This window comes from Camelus dromedarius, chromosome 15 (genome assembly GCF_036321535.1).
Source record: "Camelus dromedarius isolate mCamDro1 chromosome 15, mCamDro1.pat, whole genome shotgun sequence".
Classification (NCBI taxonomy): Eukaryota; Metazoa; Chordata; class Mammalia; order Artiodactyla; family Camelidae; genus Camelus; species Camelus dromedarius.
The window spans coordinates 48,526,907-48,545,797 of record NC_087450.1 but is presented as its reverse complement, the minus strand read 5'-3'; the positions used below and the strand labels follow the sequence as shown (position 1 = coordinate 48,545,797).

The following is an 18,891-nucleotide window of genomic DNA, read 5'->3' as shown; positions in this document are numbered from 1 at the left end:
TTATAACAGTTAGGGAAATGTGAATACAGGAAATTTGCTTTGTCGTCAGCAGGGCAGGTTAGGCAGAGCAGGGCTTAGGGAATTAAAGATAAGTTATAATTGATTACCTTGTCATTCAGACAGTAAGGATAAAATAAAAGAAAACATTGTATTTACATATTATTCCTAATTGTGCTACCAGTGTGCAAGGAACATCTGAGAAGCATGGCAGTCTAGAACATCCCATGGGCATCCCATGGATGAATCTATACATATAGATCCAGGGACATCAAGGATGAGTTCCTGTCCAGGAAGGAAGACATCTCTCCTTCCTAGAGGTTTGGATGAAAACATAAGAAATCTTCCTACCACAGAAAATTAAAAGATAGATTTGGCCACCTGGGATAGAAGAAAAGACCTCTGTGGTAGGAACTGGAAGATCTATTTCCAACCCCAATTATTTCACTAACCAGCTTGAGTAAAACTCTCAGTACCAACCCTTCTGTCAGCTAAACACCCTGCATAGGAATGACCCAGTTGACATCATGTGGAACAGAAGAATCACCCAGCTGAGCTCTTCTCAAATTTTTGAAGCCGAACACTGCTTTGAAATTATATAACTATAAGCTATATAACAATTACAATGTATATATTAAAATAGTCACCATTTGACACTACTGAATTTTGAAGTAACTTGTTACACAGTAATAGGGAACTGAAACTGAATTTTGTGCTGGAAATGGGGTGCTATTAGAACACAATCCTAAAGCATGTGGCATTGGCTTTGGAGTGGAGAAGTAGATGAAAGGTAAAAGATTGGAGGACATGATTGGTAAAGTGTCGAAGGACAAGGGAAAAATATTTTTGGAGCCTGGAGAAAAGATTTCATAGCAGAAAGTTTAGTGAAACCGTTGACGGTAGTAATGTAGAAAGTAGAAAAAGTGTCTAATGAAATGTTAGATCAGGACAGAGAGATTTCTAGACAATATCAAAAGTAGCAAATTTGACTTTGTGTGATAAAATGCTCATCGAGAGGAATTAGATTAAACATGTACAATTTTCAAGCAGATTTTAGAGGAAATACAAAGAAGCCAAGACTTCCTGTTTCCAAAACAAAAATGTTTCCCATTCCCAGGATCTATGGATGGTGAAATAATCTCTAAGTAAGAAATGGTCTCAGGGTAAAAATCTTTAAGGGTGTTGCTATAAAACCTTTGTTGAGACTCAGAAAGATTTAAGGGTGTGCCTAGTAGGACTGATAAAAATCTTTAGAAAATGCCTAGTGGACCCATTCGGTAGGAAAGAAGTTGTTAAGAGTCTTAAGGATAAAATGTTGTAAAATCCTTCATCTAGATAAAAAGGCTTCAAGAATCTTAAAGGCTTTGTCCCACAGTACCCTATGTCACAACAAGCCAGAGAGGAGCTTATCTGGAAGATAATTGTGAGTACGATTTTGCTCTAATGGAATTAACCCAAAAAAGAGTCCCACAAACACACAAAGAGAGGTTTAAGAGAATTGTACCACAGAAATAGTGAGCTGGATGGAGACAGTCCAAAATGAAAAGGGACCTTTGTACCCACAAAGGAAGCCGACTGAGAAAACCACTCAGCTGCAAGCACAGGTGATTTGTTACATGAAAGGGAAGATGACTCAGAGGAGAAAACCAAGAGCCCAAAGAAGAGAAAGAGGAGCCATGGAGAATCATTCCCAGGGAGGAAGGCTGAGCCTAATCAAGGAAATGGCAACATATGCCCAGTTCTTTCTTTATAAATAGTTGGATTTCTGAGTTGGTCTAGACCAGCGACTGCTCTGTGCCTGTTTTCACCTGTTTGGAGGAGAATGTCTATTATGTTGATCCTCTTCCCGTATCACCATCACCTGCTGGCTGTGAAGAGGAAGATAACTTGTCTCTTTATACGACAAATTCAACATAGCTGTATGTAACTTCTAGGCTTATTAATATAACAAGCTCTTGGATCTCAGCTTAAGCCTGATGGGGTGAGAATTTTGAAGGTCTTGGGAGATGGTAAATGTATTTGCATGTGGGAGCAATATAAATGATTTGTGGACTGTGATGGATGAAAGATGGTCACAATTTCTTTGATCTCCCCTGGAAGGGTGGAGTCTAATGCTCCTCCCTTCTAATCTGAGTTGGCCTCCTTGGCTTGTTTGATAGAATGTAGCAGAACTGACATTCTGGGATTTTTAAAACGAGATTACAAAAAATCTTGAAGCTTTCGCCTGGATGGCCTCTTGTGACACTTTCTGGGGGTCAGGAACCAGCAGGCTGGAGAGGACACAGGTAGGCATTCCAGATGGCATTTCCATTTAGCACAATCCTCCAACTGTCCACACCAAGGACCAGCCAGCCTATCAACCAGCCAAATATTACAGAGTGACCTCAGTCAATGCCATGCAGAGTAAAAGAATTGCCCAGCTAAGTCCTGCCTGAATGCCTGACCCACAGAATTGTGAGAAAAGAAAAAATCAAACAATTTTTCACTTAAGCTATTATGTCTGGGGAGGGAGGGTTGTTTTGCAGCAGTGTGTAACCAGAACAAGGTCACTTTCTCTTTCTGTGTCTTGGTTTCCTCATCCACAAAATGTGAGATTTTAATCCTACCTCTAAGTTTCTTCAAGTTTTAACAATATGAGCAAAATAACACATAACTATTTTTATTAAACTGAGATCCTTGTATTTATAAAGCCATCTATAGATAGTAAGATGACACTAAGATGATCTATAGATAGTAAGATTACACATTCTGTCGCTTCTGACTCAAACATCAGAATTATTGTCAGGACACACTAACCAGCCTTCTGGCTGAAGACGGGTTAGCAAGGTTAATGTTTTCATAGAGAGACAAACTGATTTCTCCTCCATGACTCTCCATAGGGGCTAGCTAAATGCACCCAAATTACTTAATATCTGAAATAGCTAAGTCTTTCAAACAAGATTTCCCTTGAACAAGGCATATGAAAATTGATCCAGAAAATGAATTCCTATCTGCAAACAAATCGGTGCCTCTGTGTGTGTGTGTGTGTGTGTGTGTGTGTGTGTGTGTGTGTGTAAATGCATATACTTCTGCCTATTCATTTAACACAGGAGTTCTTAACTCTATGTACCCTCAAGGAGTCCACGGATAGAGTTCAAGGGGTTTGCCTACTTTCATAGGAAAAGGTGATGTATTTATTTTCCTGAACCTTTAACTGAATTTAACTTCAATTATGAATGCAGGTAGCAAACCAGAAAAGTATTAGCAGTATCTGTGATTTTTGCCACCAGCAGAAATCACCGATAGTTTCATACCACATAACAGTTGTTGGAAGTATCTCAAATTATCACTTATGCTCATCACAACTTTGAATTTAGGGTTATTAACCTCAGGGATAGAGTCATTATTTAATAAAGATAAATATATACATGTTTATATATACATATTATTATAATATGTATTCTGCTGTATCCCAAATTTATTTTTGATATTTTGGTAATATTTTCTTATAATCAGTTTCATTTTTAATTTATGTATTTAAAAAAAATTGTTCTGAAAAATGACCTGTAGCCTTCCTTAAGTCTAGAGAAGGGATCCATGGCACCAAAAGGTTAAAAACCCCTCACTGGACTCTCCAGGCAGCCAGCACATGTCAAGCGCCTGCCATGGGCCCAACGCGGTCTCAAAGGTCAACATGCCAGTAAGTTAGTTTTCTTTCATGCTTTGCTTTCTCTTCTTCTTTCCGACAATTGTTGCTCTGAATACTTGTCCCTGACTTAGGCTCTTATCTCACTTCTGCATTCTTCATAGACGATTTTTTCTCATCCTTCAATATAGAGAAGATAGAACTTCCTCATTTTATCCATGTCCAGTGTTTCTATTGCTACACATGTGCTGTTCTTACTCTAACATATAAATTTCCAAATTTCATGTCCCTTTTGAATTTGAAAGTCTAAGTTTCCAACTGCCTACTCTTCCTGGATATCCTTCACACACTTCAAATTAAACAGGGTCATTCAGGATCAGTTCCTGCTGTCATAGGCTGTGACCCACACTAACACCTAGGCACACATGGTGACAGCAATTTTGCATGTTAGAATATTCGATGTCATATCTGGATTTAAATCTTTCTCTCTCACCCCCCAAATTCATTCATATTTAATTTGTCCCTTTAAATTTTTCTGAAATCCACTTCTCTTACTTGACTCAGGCCCTGCTCAATTCTTGCCATGACCATTTTAATAATCATTTAAAGAATTCCTCATTTCTAGTATCTCATTGTTTTCAATCCAACTAGAATGATCTTTCTAGAACTCAAATTAAGCCATCTCACTTTCCACCTTAAAAACTGTATTGCCTAGACCCATGAGTCTGAACTGGGTGACTCATGAAAACACAGATTGCTGGCCCCTACTCTCAGAGTATTTGGTCCAATAAGTCTGTAATGAGGCCTGGAAACTCACATTTCTGTCCAATTTCCAGGTGACGCTGTTGCTGCTGGTCAAGAAACCACACTTGAAAATGATTGACCTAGACCATTGGTCTTTAAACTTGTTTGATTTGCAGTTCTTCCAGGAAAAAATATTTTAGTACAACCCCCCAAAATATACATGCCTGTATATTTATAAATTATATACCTGCTCTAATGCACTAACACAGTGGGTACACTATGAAACACACTAGAAGTTATCATCAAAAGGTGAGACCAAAACAAATAGAAAATTTGAGAATATGCTTCCTGCATCCAAATGGATCTTGCTGCACACCCTGCATCAGGGGACTCTGAGATGGACAAAGACTAAAAATAAGCCCGTGGCTTGAGATAGACAGGCCTACGCTCTGCCCTGCTGGTCAATCGTAGTCATCCTGTTTGCTCTGCAGTCCTGGCTCCAGGTTAGGAACAACCTTAGGCAATTTCCTCTCTAAGCCTCTATGTCTTCCTCTGGAAAACATAGGTAACTACCTCCTGGGATTGTTCTTAGGATTAAATAAATTCACATGCACAAAAAAAGTCCCTGGCATTTAATAGATGTTTGATTAGTGTTGGCCATTCTGATGGCTCCTGGTTAGACACCCTATGCTATAACCATGCTGATCAGTTCACTGTTCCCTGAATAAACACCTGCAACTCAATGTCTCTACTTATGTTGTATCCGCTACCTGGAATATACTTCCTTCGTCTCCATTGATAACATCCCTGCTTATCTTTCACAGCCCAGCTGACAATGCGACGTCCCCTGCGACAACTTACCCAAACCTCTAGGCATAATTAATGGCTCTCTCCTCTGTGTCCCCGTAGCTAATGGCTCTCTCCTCTGTGTCCCTGTAGCACTTTCCCAAGCCTCTGAATGTGGCTTTCCACAATGCATTACGGACAGTTGCTTACATGCATTTCCTCTGATATTGTGAGCTCCTTGGAGATGTAAAAAATGTCCAGGTGACCTACGTATCCATCACACTACCCCCAGAAAATGCTTGGCACACGCCAGATGGTGGGCACTGATGGCAAAAGACGGTGAGGACATGGGTGTGACAATCCGACCCTAACAGCACAGCCTAGCCTGTGACCCTGTGTTCAGATGCAGATGGTATCTTCCCCAAGTGTCTCCCTACTTCAGCCTCACTTTTCCTGGTCCCTTGGCCAGCGAAGCTGTGATATAATAAAAAATAAATATTTGGTCTCTGTCCTAGATTCCTGGCATACATCTCCTAAAATAAAACCCTTGAAAACCTCAGCGTAATGAGTGTCTTTCGCATGCTAATGAGATGACTGGTTCTGGGGGCCCCTGGATAGCTTCAGGATGGAGGTTGTTCATTAGAAAGACCAAGCCTTAATGAGAAACTTGGAACTTTCAGTCCCCTCCCCTAACTTCTGGGGAGGGGAGAAGGGCTAGAGATTGAGTCCAATCACCAATGGCCAATGATTTAACCCATCATGCCTACATAAAGCAAGTGTTTAAAGAGTTTCTAGGTTGATGAATGCACCCTTGTGCTGGGAAAGTGGCACACCCCACTTCTGCAGGACAGAAGCTCCAGCGCTAAGGGCCCTTCTGGATCTCGCCCTGTGTACCTCTTCATTTGGCTGTTCATTTGTATCTTTCATAATATCCTTTCTATTAGACCAGTAAACATCAGTTAAATGTTTTCCTAAGGTTTGTGATGTGTTTTGGCAAATTATCAAACCTGAAGAGGGAGTCCTGGGAACCCCAGATTTTATAGCCAGTTGGTCAGAAGTACACGTGTCAATCTGAGACCTGTGACTGGCATGGAAGCAGTCTTATAAGATGGAGCCCTTAATCTGGGTAGTTAGTGTCAGATTAAATTGAATTGTAGGTGATGTCTCAGTTGATGTCCAGGGAATTGAAGCATTGGTTGGTGTCGGGGGAAAAACTTAACAAAAAAAGCCACACGTTTTGTGGAGTGTGAATAAAACCAGTTCAGAGAGGCCAATTAGGTTCACATGGAAGTCTGTACCCATCTAACAGAAATATGCTAGCAAACCTAAGAGGTACCCTACCTCTAACTACGCCCTCGTCAGCCCTGCATCCTCTCTGTCTGAATAGTATGTCCACAAAATGGTGACAGAACCTGTTAAAACTGATCCCTCAGTTCTTTACCCTGGTTTCTGTAATTTCATGGCCTTGCAGATCAAAAAAATTGAATGCCTATCTTTGGTTGAAAACTCTTTCCAACTCCACCAATAGGAAAGCCCAAGCGTCCAAGACCCTGAAGTCTCTGAATTATGCTTCCCTTGAGTCAACACTTGACCCCCTCTCTGTTACAGCCGGTTCGAGTGCCCATTCACAGCCATTTGAACCACAGGTAGAATCTGTTCAAGGATGTATTCCATGCCCTGGTTGTCTTCAGGGCTCATCTTCACTTCTTTCAAGAGTGGGCTTGCTCTTTGTAAATCCTTGTTGCCCACTGCAAGAAAGAAAAATTAAAATCAAATTATACCAACATTTTAATAAACCATTCCAAGCCCTTCCATCACCTGCTAAGAAGGTTAACATTGTCACCCTCCCTCTGCCCAGATTCACCATTCCATAGAGTTCTGTTCACATGTGCTCATGACACTGAGCTATTCTATTGTGAAAGAAAACCTAGCTTCTTGTCACATAAAGTATATTTTAAAACCATGGCACACGGCATACGGGAGCCAGATATGCCCTTGTCAACCCTGATGAAAGAAGAATATCAGACTCATTAAAAGGCTAAAGTCCAATCACCCTTCAGTGATTTTTCTTCTCATCAGCAAAAATGCTCATTAATTCTAATATCTTTGCTTTCAGGCATGAACTATGAGATCTGAACAGAAATTTCATTTGTAATGAATACAATTTTGACAGAAATAGAATTGTGATGATTCTACTGGTAATAATAATAATAAAACATATCAGGGGAACCAGAGGATTCTGTGTTCTCTGAGCTGGCAGGGGATCTGTGAGACCTCACTGTTTGTGAAACGGTCTTGTGATTCTCCAGAACCATCTGTATGAAGTGTGTGACCATCACTTAAAAAAAAAAAAAAAAAAAAAAAAAAAACAACTCTGACTGGCATGAAGCTGATTCTTCTAACCAACAGAATGCATAGGTCCAAAAAGGAGACATCCATTACTTACTTGATCAAGTGTTGAAGATATTAATTTATCCTTTGAATACTCCTGAGAGCCTATTTGTGGGACTGTATTTGGCGAGTCTACAGGGATGCCTTTTCTGGGATGGTAGATTTTTGTATGGATACTTGGGGCAAGTGTGTAGAAGGCCAGAGTCACCTTGGAATTCAGAGATTCCACATCTGGGTCTTCCTAAAGAAGGAGATAATCATTCTCCATGATTTAGACATCAATAGAATAACCAAGACCCTCTTACTTGACTTAGCGTGTATGTTTCCCATTAGAAAAATCTTGGAGTTCAGCATATAACAGGACTTAACAAATATTTGTTCAAGGAGTAAGTGAATAGGTTCAAATTTGCCACTATCCAATTGCTTCCCTAGTCTTTAAGGAATAATGCTCTCCAATCTCAGAATTTAATCCCACAACTGCACTACAGGCAGTGGGGAAGACTTACAGAACTGCTATACCAGCCCTGGGCTCCTCACTTCCAAAATAACATAAAAGAACAGACTACTACTTTTTAAGCCACTGCACTTGGGTCTCTGCTGATATGGGCAAATACAGTTTCTAATCCATCCCAACATAGTCCACACCCCCATTTCACAGGTAAGCAAACCAGGTCAGAGAGATTAAGATGCTTGCACTGAACCACACAGCTAGAAAGCAAGAAGCCAGCCTTTTAAACTCTGGTCTCTCACAGCAAAATCTTGTTCTTCCTAATGTGCCCACCACTGTAGTGGCCATGAATCAATAGAGCAATTAGAATTGTTATGTCTATTGTAATATGGAGCTAGAAAAAGGATTTGGTTTCAATAGATCAAAGAGAAAAGAAATTAGAAAGAGAGCCTGTGGGAAATGTGCATGTGGAGAGTTGCCAGAAGAGAGGCCAGTCCAGAAAAAGGGTTTAACACAATTGCTTATCAACTGGGCAAAGGATGGGACATGCAATTCATGAGTGAGGACACGTAATTAGACGGCAAATGGGGGAAAACATTTAACTTCTGTGTGTAGATATCAAGAAAAGGCAAATGAAAACAATGGCTTTTCATCTTCTAAAATCACAAAGAAATGAATGGCAGGACCCAGTGTTACCAATGTGCTGTGAAGGCCACACAGGCTTGGACCCTGGTGAAAATATCACTTAGAAAACCCATTTGAAACAAATGGTGACATGTTCCTGTCAAGAGTCACACAGACGTTTGTGCCTTTTACCTTAAAGGAAATATCTGAAGGAAATGTATTTCTATAGATAAAGACGCAAAGCATAGCAATATTCAGAACAGCAAGAGTGCAAAATTAAGTGCCCACAAACGAGAGGATGTTTATGATGTACGGTGGAGTATTTTCATGTTAGCTCAGTCTACCCACTCTGGTCTGGACCACTGCAGTAGACTTGTTCCTTGCCTCCAGCTTTGTCCTCTCCCATCCAGGCTCCACTCTGCCCCCAGATGGGTCTTACAAGTATGGCACTGCCATCGCCTGCCTGGTGGAGTTCCAAGTTCTCAGAGGCCCCTAAGGCCTCTGCAAGCTTTGGAGGCTCATTTCTTGCACCTGCCCCACCTGCAGGCCTGTGCTCCTCGTGCGTTAGATGCAACATAAACACATTCATTTCCTGAATAAACACCCATAACCCAACGTCCTTGCTTGTGCTGCAGGCAGAGGTGCAGCCTCTACTTGGAATATCCTTCCTTCATTTCCACTTGGTTAAAATCCTTCTCATCCTTCACAACCCAGCTGAGAATGTTGGCTGGGCTTTGCTCACGCATCTTTAGAATTAGCGGAGGTCTTATCTGGGCGGTGCCAGTTTGCCATTAGAACAGAGCTTACTCACTGCCTCTTTGAAAATATTTTCTTCATTTTCTACACTTTCATCCCCAGGTGAAATTAACTATGCTTTCCTTGGGACCGTCAGTGAACCCTGTATGGATGTGTATCACAAGCTTCTGTCATTCCTTATTGCATGTGTTTTTATTTATATCTCTATTAAACTTCTTGAGGTCGTGGGCACATCGCCATAACCAATCCTATCAGCATCTTATTCACCAGCATTTACTTAATGCTTATTATATGCCAAGAATTGTGTTATTCATTCTGCATGTTACCTTCCTATCTCATTTAAAATTTACAACCCTGATAGTAGGTTGTTAATTAGTCTCAGTTTAAAATTTGAGGAAACCAAGGCTCAAAGATGTTGAGTAACTTGCCCAAGGCACAAAGTGAGCAAATGGCATAGCCAAGACTTGAACCCTGGTCTAATTGATTCCAGATTCCACATATACCTAACATACTGCCTCACTCTCTTTTTTTTTTAACATAGTTGCTGACACATCATAGATGCTCAATTGTTAAAAAAAATAAAATTATGTGGCAAGATGATTAAGTGTTTACAACAGATAGAATAAAAGCAGCATGTAAAAATACGTCTGCACACTGATTACAACTCAGTCAAAACCGTGTTTGCGTATTTGACAGACTGCTTGCGAAACTGACAATAGCAAAGGTCGATGTATTAGAGAAACCGAAGTCTGCAAATTTTAAAATTGATTTTCCCCTTGCATAGTATTCTTAAATTGTTTACCACGACTTTTGTTCATGAAAGGCTAACTCAGCATTCTTCCGCCTCAGAGCCCCCAAAAATATCAAGGTATCAACCAACTAGAACCCAGAAACCAGAGGTCCTAACCAATTAGCTACTGAATATTCCTGGTGTAAACTGTTTGCACATCAGCGGGCCAGAAAAACAGAGAAGTAAAAAGGAGAAGAAACGCCAGTTACCTTTTGTGCCGAGCTGCAATACATAAAGAGGACTTGCACAAAACCTTAATTCTGTCTGAAAAATAAACAAAACCAGAACTCGCCAGTACTGTTTCATAGAAATGACTTTCAGAGATGGAGCTTTAAGTAAGCCCTCCTCCTCACGCAAAGAATTTATTAAAAGAGCAGGACTGAAAGGCAAGAGAAAGGATGTAAAAGGGAAATGAGAGGGGAAGAAACAAAAAGTGACAAAGGAAAAAAAAAGAGGCAAATTAAAACTCAAATAAGTCTACCTACTGGCTCTCTTAAAAATCCTTTCTCTGAATTTTTGCATTTCAAAACGTGCTGTTGTTTAATTTCACCCAAGGAACAGGAAAAATGATGGTGCCATTAACAGAAACTGGAAATCAAAAGGAAGAGATGCTTTGGGAAGGAATATAAGCCTGTAATGTACAGAGGACTCAATAAACATTGGTGTATAAGACCATTAAATGAAAGTGTCTTATTTGTTGAGTTTCAGTTTCCAATAGGACATCTTTCATGGCCTGCCAAAATAGGAACACCTCCTCTCAAGGGGCAAGACTGCATTTCCTTTAATTTCCTATTTCAATAAGCTAGAAATTGCAAGTCAGCAAGAAACAGAGACAGGCTATGCAGTTTCCCTAGTCTGGGATTCCCAGTCAAATGCAGGGCCCAGGTGCCAGGATCTACCTGTACTGTCCTTGCCCTTTGTCTAAAGGTGACTAATGATGAGAGGGGTTCCTCAATTGTCCAAGCAATCTGGCCTCTCAAGTTCTAAACATGTTGGATGCAGATGAGAAGGTGTTTGCTTGCAAAGGAGTTAAGCTAGTCTGAGCAAAACCACGGCTCCACTTTATAGAATCGGTCCGGCTTTTGCATTGTCTCCCTGGGAGCAGAAAGGGTAAATACACTGTGGCACCCAAGTATTGCTTGGGACCCAAAAAAGAATTATTCATATGTTTCAATGAAATTATAGCAAATAAGAAAGTATAATTTCCAGGCAAGGAATAATTTTAAGCAAAAAAATTTAGAGTCATTTTGTGATCTTGTTTGTGGTAGAAGTTCCCCTTCCTGGAAGATCTCTCTTCATCCTGGAGAAGGGTCACACAGACAACTGCATTATTGTTTACAAACAATGGGTCCTGTTCATATGCTTTAATCCCACTTGCTTCCGTAAGCAGGAGAAGCCTGTTTGATGGAGATATCCCGGGGTCTCAGCCAAGGAGCAGATTTTCTGGAGTGAACGGAAAGGCTGGATCTTGAGAGGGGAGGTTGGGTGGAAGTAGTGGGGCTACCCTGGCATTGAGGCTCTACTGAGGGCTGACGACATACACCCCTTAGCAAGTGTAAGGAAACAGCATAGTCCTTCCTTACAATCAGAGGCTGACACTTCCCCTATCCCTCAGCAACCACCGTCTCCACTTTTCCCTCCCTCTAAAAGTCAACAGGAAAAATAACATTCCCAAAATAAGAGATTCATTTCTCATCAAAACAGAACCTTCTTTTATGTAGCTACACATAGCTTCCTTACTGAAGCACCGAATTCAAAAGCAGCTATAAGTAAAAAAGAATTTGCTCTTATCATAAATAAAAGATTGTATATACGAACTTATTTGCAGTAAAATCTTATGATAAAAAATATAATTTATACCCTAGTTTCTCCTGTGTATTTTATGTAATATCCTAGTAAAATATTTCCATTTTACAACACGTACCTATTAAAACCATTCCTTATAAAACTGTCGGCATAAAATAAAATACAAAAACTGGAAGGAAAAAGCAGAGGAAAAGAAAATATATCAAAAAGAGGTGATGAAAGGCAACAGAAAGATGCCTGCGGAAACCCTCCCAGTGAGATATAAATAACGGTAATATGGAGGCAGGGGAAGGTGCTAATAATTAACTAGGATATTTTAAGGTGAGAAATACTTAAATCCTTCTTAGAATACCATTCATTTCTCTGTGCCAACAAGGAATTCTAGAACAATAAAATTTGGAGACAGGACCTTGCCAGTGAGTCTACAAAATAAGTCAACTAAGAAGAAGGTGTCCTAGAAATGGCAAATATTGTCTGTGAAAATGCAAAGCAACATTTGATTGAAGTTTACTCTGGAGTCAACAAAGGCTCCTCCCACCTACAGGTGGACCAGCAGCCTGTTAGCCAAGGAGCCCTTAAAACCCAGCTAATTAGATCTGTCAGTCTTTGGTAGGTTGTCAGTATTTATTTTAAAATGGTTTCAAATGTACAGAAAACTTGCAAGAATAATAAAAAGGACTCCAGATACCCTTCTTCCAGATCTTCTGCAACTGTTAAAATTTTATCACTTTATACATACGAGAGACTTACCATGTATTTAAATTATACACACTTAAATCATATATATTCAAATTATATATAATTAAATGCATACATATATTTGATTATTTGAGAGGAAGTTGCTGACCGATGATCCCCGTTTACCCCTGAAACTTCAGTGTGATTTTTTGGGGTGCTCTTTCGCGTACGTAGGGTAACATAATCAAGATCAGAAAAATAATATTTAATATTATCTCATCGGTAGATCTTATTCAACTTTTGTCCATTGTCCCAAGAATAGCCCTTATATATATATATTTTTAAATGATGTAACTAAAAAAGGAAGAACGATCAAAAGAAAATTCTAGTCCAGGATCCAATCCAAGATCACACATTGCATACGGTTGTCACGCCTGTTTGGTCTCCTTTAATCTGGAACGGTACCTCCATCTGTTTGCTTTTTCTGACCTTCACTTTTTGAGAGAGCAAGCCAGTTATATCATGGAGTAACTTGGTCTTGTCTGATACGTCCTCACGCCTGCATTCGGATGGCACGTTTTTGGGCAGGAATGTCGCAGAGGTGGTGCATCTTCCTCAGGGTATGGTATCAGGAGGCATATGTTCATTTGTCCCATAAATGGTGATAACTTTGATCATTTCGTTAAAGGGGGCATCTGTCATAAAACCGCTATTTTTCCCTTTGTAACTCATAAGTGGAGACGCTTCGAGATTACGTAAGTATCCTGGTCCTCATCAAGCCCTCACGCAGCAGTTTCAGCACCTGTTGGCGATTCTTGCCTACGTCAGCCATCACTGCGATGGTTCCAGATGAGAAGGGATGCCACGCTCCCGAGAAGGGGTGACCAGGATCTCTGGGGGATCAGATGCTTTATTTTTTGACTTGGAAAAGAAAGCAGTACCTATTTTTACTAGAATATATAGACAGAAAAGATCTACAAAACTGCCCTAGTTGATGGGACTATGGAGAACACAGCATCCATTTTCCGGGCATCAATAGTCTTCAATGGAAGTGTTAAAGTTTTTATTGTTATCGAAAAGGTCATAGGTTTGGACAAGTTGAGAAATACTGTACGAGATACTTTTCTTAGAAGAGAAATTAACCTCCAATTTAGAAAATGGAATGTATGGTTTTTCCCCTGAGTATTTTTTTATTTTTATTTTAAAGACATTTCGAATTATGTAACCAACCATGTTTTTCCTTTTGATAATACCAGCTAGAAAACTTTGAACTTACACAGTGTGTAGTTCACGGTCTTTTCATTTTGCATTCTGGAGTCTCATTTCTGGACCATTGAATGTTTCCAGCTAGTTTTGCCCTCTTCTTTGGCTTTAATTTCCTACTTAACGCATCTTATTTTATTAGGTATTTTTGTAGCCAAATTGAAACTTTGTGAGCTGAGGTAGGCATACAAAATAATTAATAAAATAGTCTAAACTTTCTTTTCTCATCACATGCTGTCTCCAATCTCCAGAAATTAAATTTCTTATCAGCTGAGGCTATCTTATTTTGTTTCACTTGACATGACATGTCGGAGGAGGGGGTGGTAAAAGAACTCATGAGAAGCTTTAGGTCAGTGTCATTGGTGCCATTCAGTGACTTTATGCTTTACGCCAGGGCCTAAAATAATGAGATGGGTTATTGCCTGTCACGTGGAATGGATCCTTTTTGGTGCAGGGAAAGGAGCACTGAACCAGTCAGCAGAAAGCCCATCCATGGTGTAAGTCTACATCTTCCATAGACAAGATGCTTGACCTTGAATAGATCAATTCCAGTCTCTGAACGTCGGTGTCTGAATCTGAACATTGGCACCCCAGCATCCAAAACTGGGAATAAAACTACCCAAACTGCTATCCCACCAAACTGTTGGGAAACCCAAATAGGAAAGTGCCTTAAGAACTGCAAGATCCAAGGATTCCTTATCACCTTATCTGGTAAGAGCATCAGACTGTAAACATGTGAACAAATATACAAATAACTTAATTTCAGATAATGATAAATGCTATGAAAACAGAACAGATGAAGAGATTCAGGAAATGAAGGTGGGGAGGGTGGTCTGAGATCCGATGGCCAAAGGAGGCCTCTGGGAGGAATGGATATTTAATCAGAGACCCAGATAAGGAGAAGCAGAAAGCTATGCAGAGATGACAAGCGCATTTGAAGCAGGGACAAAAACTCAAGGTAGGAAGCCACTGGGTGAGCTCCAGTAACGAACGGCAAGAAGCCAGTCTGGCTAAGGGTGCTTATACAGGGTGGGGGTGGCAGAGGCAAACTGGGGATAGAGGTCCAGCCTTTGCAAACCAATCTCTCTGTGCAAATCCAGAAACTCGGGTGCACCTCCTGGGACGGCCCCTTACCATGGTGATGGAGGTGCTTCACCTCTCGGTGCCACAGCTTTCTTGCACACAAAACAGGAATAGTAGTAGCAGCTCCTTCACAAAATGGTGTGAGAATTGAGTGGGGTGATGCTCAGTACCATGCTTGGTACAAGCTGAGCTCTCAAGAAGTTTGAGCTATCCCTTCCTGGTCCACTCCATCAACGGAACATCCACAACCCTTACAGGATAAACCGCACAATTCAGGGTTCAAGGATATTTTATTTTACTATCCTGTTAGGATAAGCAGTAAGCTTCACAAGGATAGAGAATCTGTCTGCTTCAGCCCCACAGCATGTAGCACAGAGCTACATACAGTAGGTGCTCAATAAGATATCCCACCTGAGTAAATATTTGTGAAAGATGATTCCTGACAGTAGTAGCAAGCCAGCCACGAAATGCAGGCAGTAAATCATGCCTCCTCTGTGCCCAGCTCTATACAAAATTCACAACCAGCACAACTTGTTTTTAAACTCAAGTTATGTGAAATGCTTTCAGATCATCCTAACATATTCGGATGCATGCTCACCTTAAGTAATGTGTTGTCTAGGGACTGAGTCCCTGGCTTTGCCTTAACCACTGATTTCTATCAACAATTAGGAAAAGAGGCATTTGTCTGATTACTCGGCCAATTTCTGAACAAATGGCTCCTCAGCCAACCATTGCAAATACGTCCCACCACCACCAGTGTTTCCAAGTTCAGACTTCTCATTCTGATCATGCTAAGAATGTAATCAACTCTCTCTGTGGAGACAAGTTAATTATCTCCTCAGGCTGTGAACAAACACGCGGGTTTGGTGTCTGACCATGCTGCCTAATGAGAGGGCACCCTAGAGGAGCTGGAGGGCTTGTCGGCTGCCACCCCAGGGCCCTTGATGGCATCTGGGAGCTGTGGTTCGAAGTGACCTGGCCTTTATCCCCCAGGTTCCCCATCACATCTGCTTCTAGCAATGCAGCGCTGGACACAAACAGACCTCGGCTCTCTCCAGTCTCCTCCAGCTAGCCCCGCCGTGCCCCAGTTTGGCTGGGGCCTGGAGCTCACCCGGCACTGCCTGCAACCCAGCACATCCCCCAGCTCAGGATGTCCCTCTGGAAAGCTGATCCCGCTCAGCTGAGCCTCCCAAGATAGATAAGGGAGGAAATCAGCTTTCCTGTCCTCCATCACCAGGCTGCCAGGGACAGCAGGACTCAAAGACTCAAACATAAATCACCTGCCTATCTCCATGTTTTAAACTTCAGCTTTAATCCAGCTCAGAGTGGGATTAGCTGCCTCAGAGACTGCTAATTGCCAGATGGCCGCTGATAGCCGGCCACGGGAACGTGCGTGCCGGAGCCTGCCATGCGACTCAGAAAGGCAGAACTGGAAAGGGGTCTTAGCGGGCAGGCCAGCCCCTCACCGCCTCCTCATCACAGGGGGACCATGGGCAAGGGGGCTGGCTCTCGGCTACGCAGTGACTTAACAGCTTGTGCTTGGGACATTTCTCAGGGTTCTTTGTGAACTGAGGGGGGGAAGAGAGAAGAGCATTGATAGACAGCAGTGCATCGCTAGCTAACTCCTGCCTGCTGCTCCCAGAGAGGAGCAGAAGCAAGAGGAAGGACAGGTAACTTCCTGAATCCCTTCTATATTCCAGATGTAATGTCAGCCATTTTCACGTGTGACACCTGGGTTCAAAACCCGGGTCTGCCACGGACCCTGCATGTGAACTTGAGCAAATCACTTTCCCCCTGGGGCAGTCCTGGCACCTCGTGCGCAGGTTGAGAAGAGTAGACTGGATGATCTCTAAGACAATGGTTCTCACTCTGTACCATGCACCAGAATCCCCTGGAGGGCTTGTTAAAATACAGATTGCTGGGTCCTCCCCCACCCCTCCCTGAAACCCTTTCTGATTCAGTAGGTGGGGAATGGCGCCTGGGGTTATGCATATCAACAAACAAGATCCTAGCTGCTGCTTTTCTATGGATGCATTGTTCTAAGATGCAGCCACCAACTACAGTTAAAGATGGGTCATAGATGTGTAAATAAGCCGAGGGGTGCTTGTAGGGTGGGGTTTTGCATCTTAGAATAATAAGAGATGAGTGCCGGAAGAAACCTTAGCCTCTAGTTTTGAGCCCTTGCTTAATCTCAGTTCCTTCTCCTGTCAAATCAGAATCACATCACCTGTCTTCTGAAGATGAAGCCAGATGAGTTCATGAAAAAGAAAACACATATACACAAACGCACACACCCATGCACACACACTTTTAAAAAAGTAAAAAAAGAAGGGCTCTAAACCAGTAAATCAATCACAATGGGTCCAAGCCTATAGGTTTTCTTAAACTCTTGAAAACAACTCAAACGGTAACATGTAGCAAGCCAAATCTGAACTGAAGTTCATGTCTTGAGGCTCAAGTCCTTTTCCTGGAGAAGAATAAAGGGCCACCTCACTCCCAAGAAGCCTCCAAACCTGACTGAGAGGAGTTCATTAACACAGTCACACTCAGCTGGAGGCCCGAATGGCATCCCGGAAAGCATCTGAATCTTTGCTATCTGGTACATCCAGACATTTGCTACGTTCCCCGTGAGGACTGTAACCGGCAAGGGTACCACTGGGGTGGAAACAATGCAAGAGTGCTCACTGTCACTTCTGTGGTGTGACCAGAGGTCCACGCCTCTGAAATCCCCACCCAGAGCCCTGCCAACCTCCCAGGACATCCACAGATTGTTTCCAGGAAATTTCTCAAACATTTATCTACCCTAAGAAAAGTGTGGGAAAATACCCGGATGCTCCTAGGAGAATGTTGACATACTACACTCGAGCCAAATATCTAAGATCAAAGCTACCCTGGAAGGATCTCATGGATAGTGTAGAACCACAACAAAAATGAGCAAGAAGGAATCCTGGGGCAAGAAAGACAGAGAACTTCCATAGGACGCTGCCTTGCAGGGAAGATGTGTGGCAGCTAAAACCCAGGAAAGCTGTCTGACATTGGTGTCATTTTGGCCTCTGGTCCTACAGGCATGTCCACTCTCATTGCAGAGAGAGTAAGTGATGTGGCTGATGTTGGGAAATAAGATGAGAGAAGAAATCTCCTTTCCCAAGTCCCCATGAGGCACCTGACAAGTGTCACCGGGGCTGGAGCTGGGTCCCTCCAAAACGTTACCTAATGCTTGTCTCTCCAGCCCTTTCCTTCCTACCTTGCTAACAGGCACTAAAACCATTTACCCTAAAAAGCAATTCTTCACAACTGCTATAAATGTGGTCACAAAACAGAATGCAAATGTCATAGATAATCTTTCTGATAGAATATACATAACATAAAAAAATTTTAACAATTCTTTTAACAATAAGAAATTCACTAAAAGTAATAGTTTATCAGCACAAGGCCAGAGCAGCAATAGAGGGCCAAGAGCAGGGGAAATGGGCTTGTGGAGGGGAGACGTAAAAATAAGCATATCTCTTCATCTTAGACAACAGAGTTAGTAGAGACACTTGGCACTGATAATAAGTGATATATATAAGCCAAAATATTATTTATTGAATGTAACCATTAGTAGAATGTGAAGGGATTTATATTCCACAGAAACTGCTAAAAAGAGAATCAGAAAATAGAAGAAAAACAGAGAAGTCACCACCACCACCCCAAAAAAGGAGGCACAAACAAGAGGAAATAGAAAAACAAGACAGCAGAATTAAGACAAACCGTGCTTTCCTAAAAGACAAACCAGAACAAAACACCCACAGCTTTTGATGGTCATGCCTTCTTGTATCCATCCCAGCTTCTTCCTCTCTTCGCTGCCTTCGCTTCAGCCACCACGGCCATGGTCTCTCATCAGACCCTGTCATTCCCAAA

At 41.6% G+C, this 18,891-nt stretch overlaps 1 protein-coding gene across 4 annotated transcripts in view; it reads right to left on the bottom strand.

Annotated features, from left to right (window-relative positions):
- LOC105095726 (uncharacterized) overlaps positions 1–18,891 on the bottom strand; it is a 433,324-nt gene that overhangs the window by 92,582 nt on the left and 321,851 nt on the right. For 2 of the 4 annotated variants that reach the window (XR_010384256.1, XM_064494704.1), the window contains exon 5: positions 4,984–6,900. The exons of the other annotated variants lie outside the window; for them this stretch is intronic. Coding sequence is in view for 1 of the 2 variants with exons in the window: in XM_064494704.1 (XP_064350774.1) it covers positions 6,755–6,900 (146 nt within the window). In the remaining variant the exon portion in view is untranslated. Of the gene's footprint in view, positions 1–4,983; positions 6,901–18,891 lie in introns of those variants that run through there. 4 annotated transcript variants of the gene reach the window in all.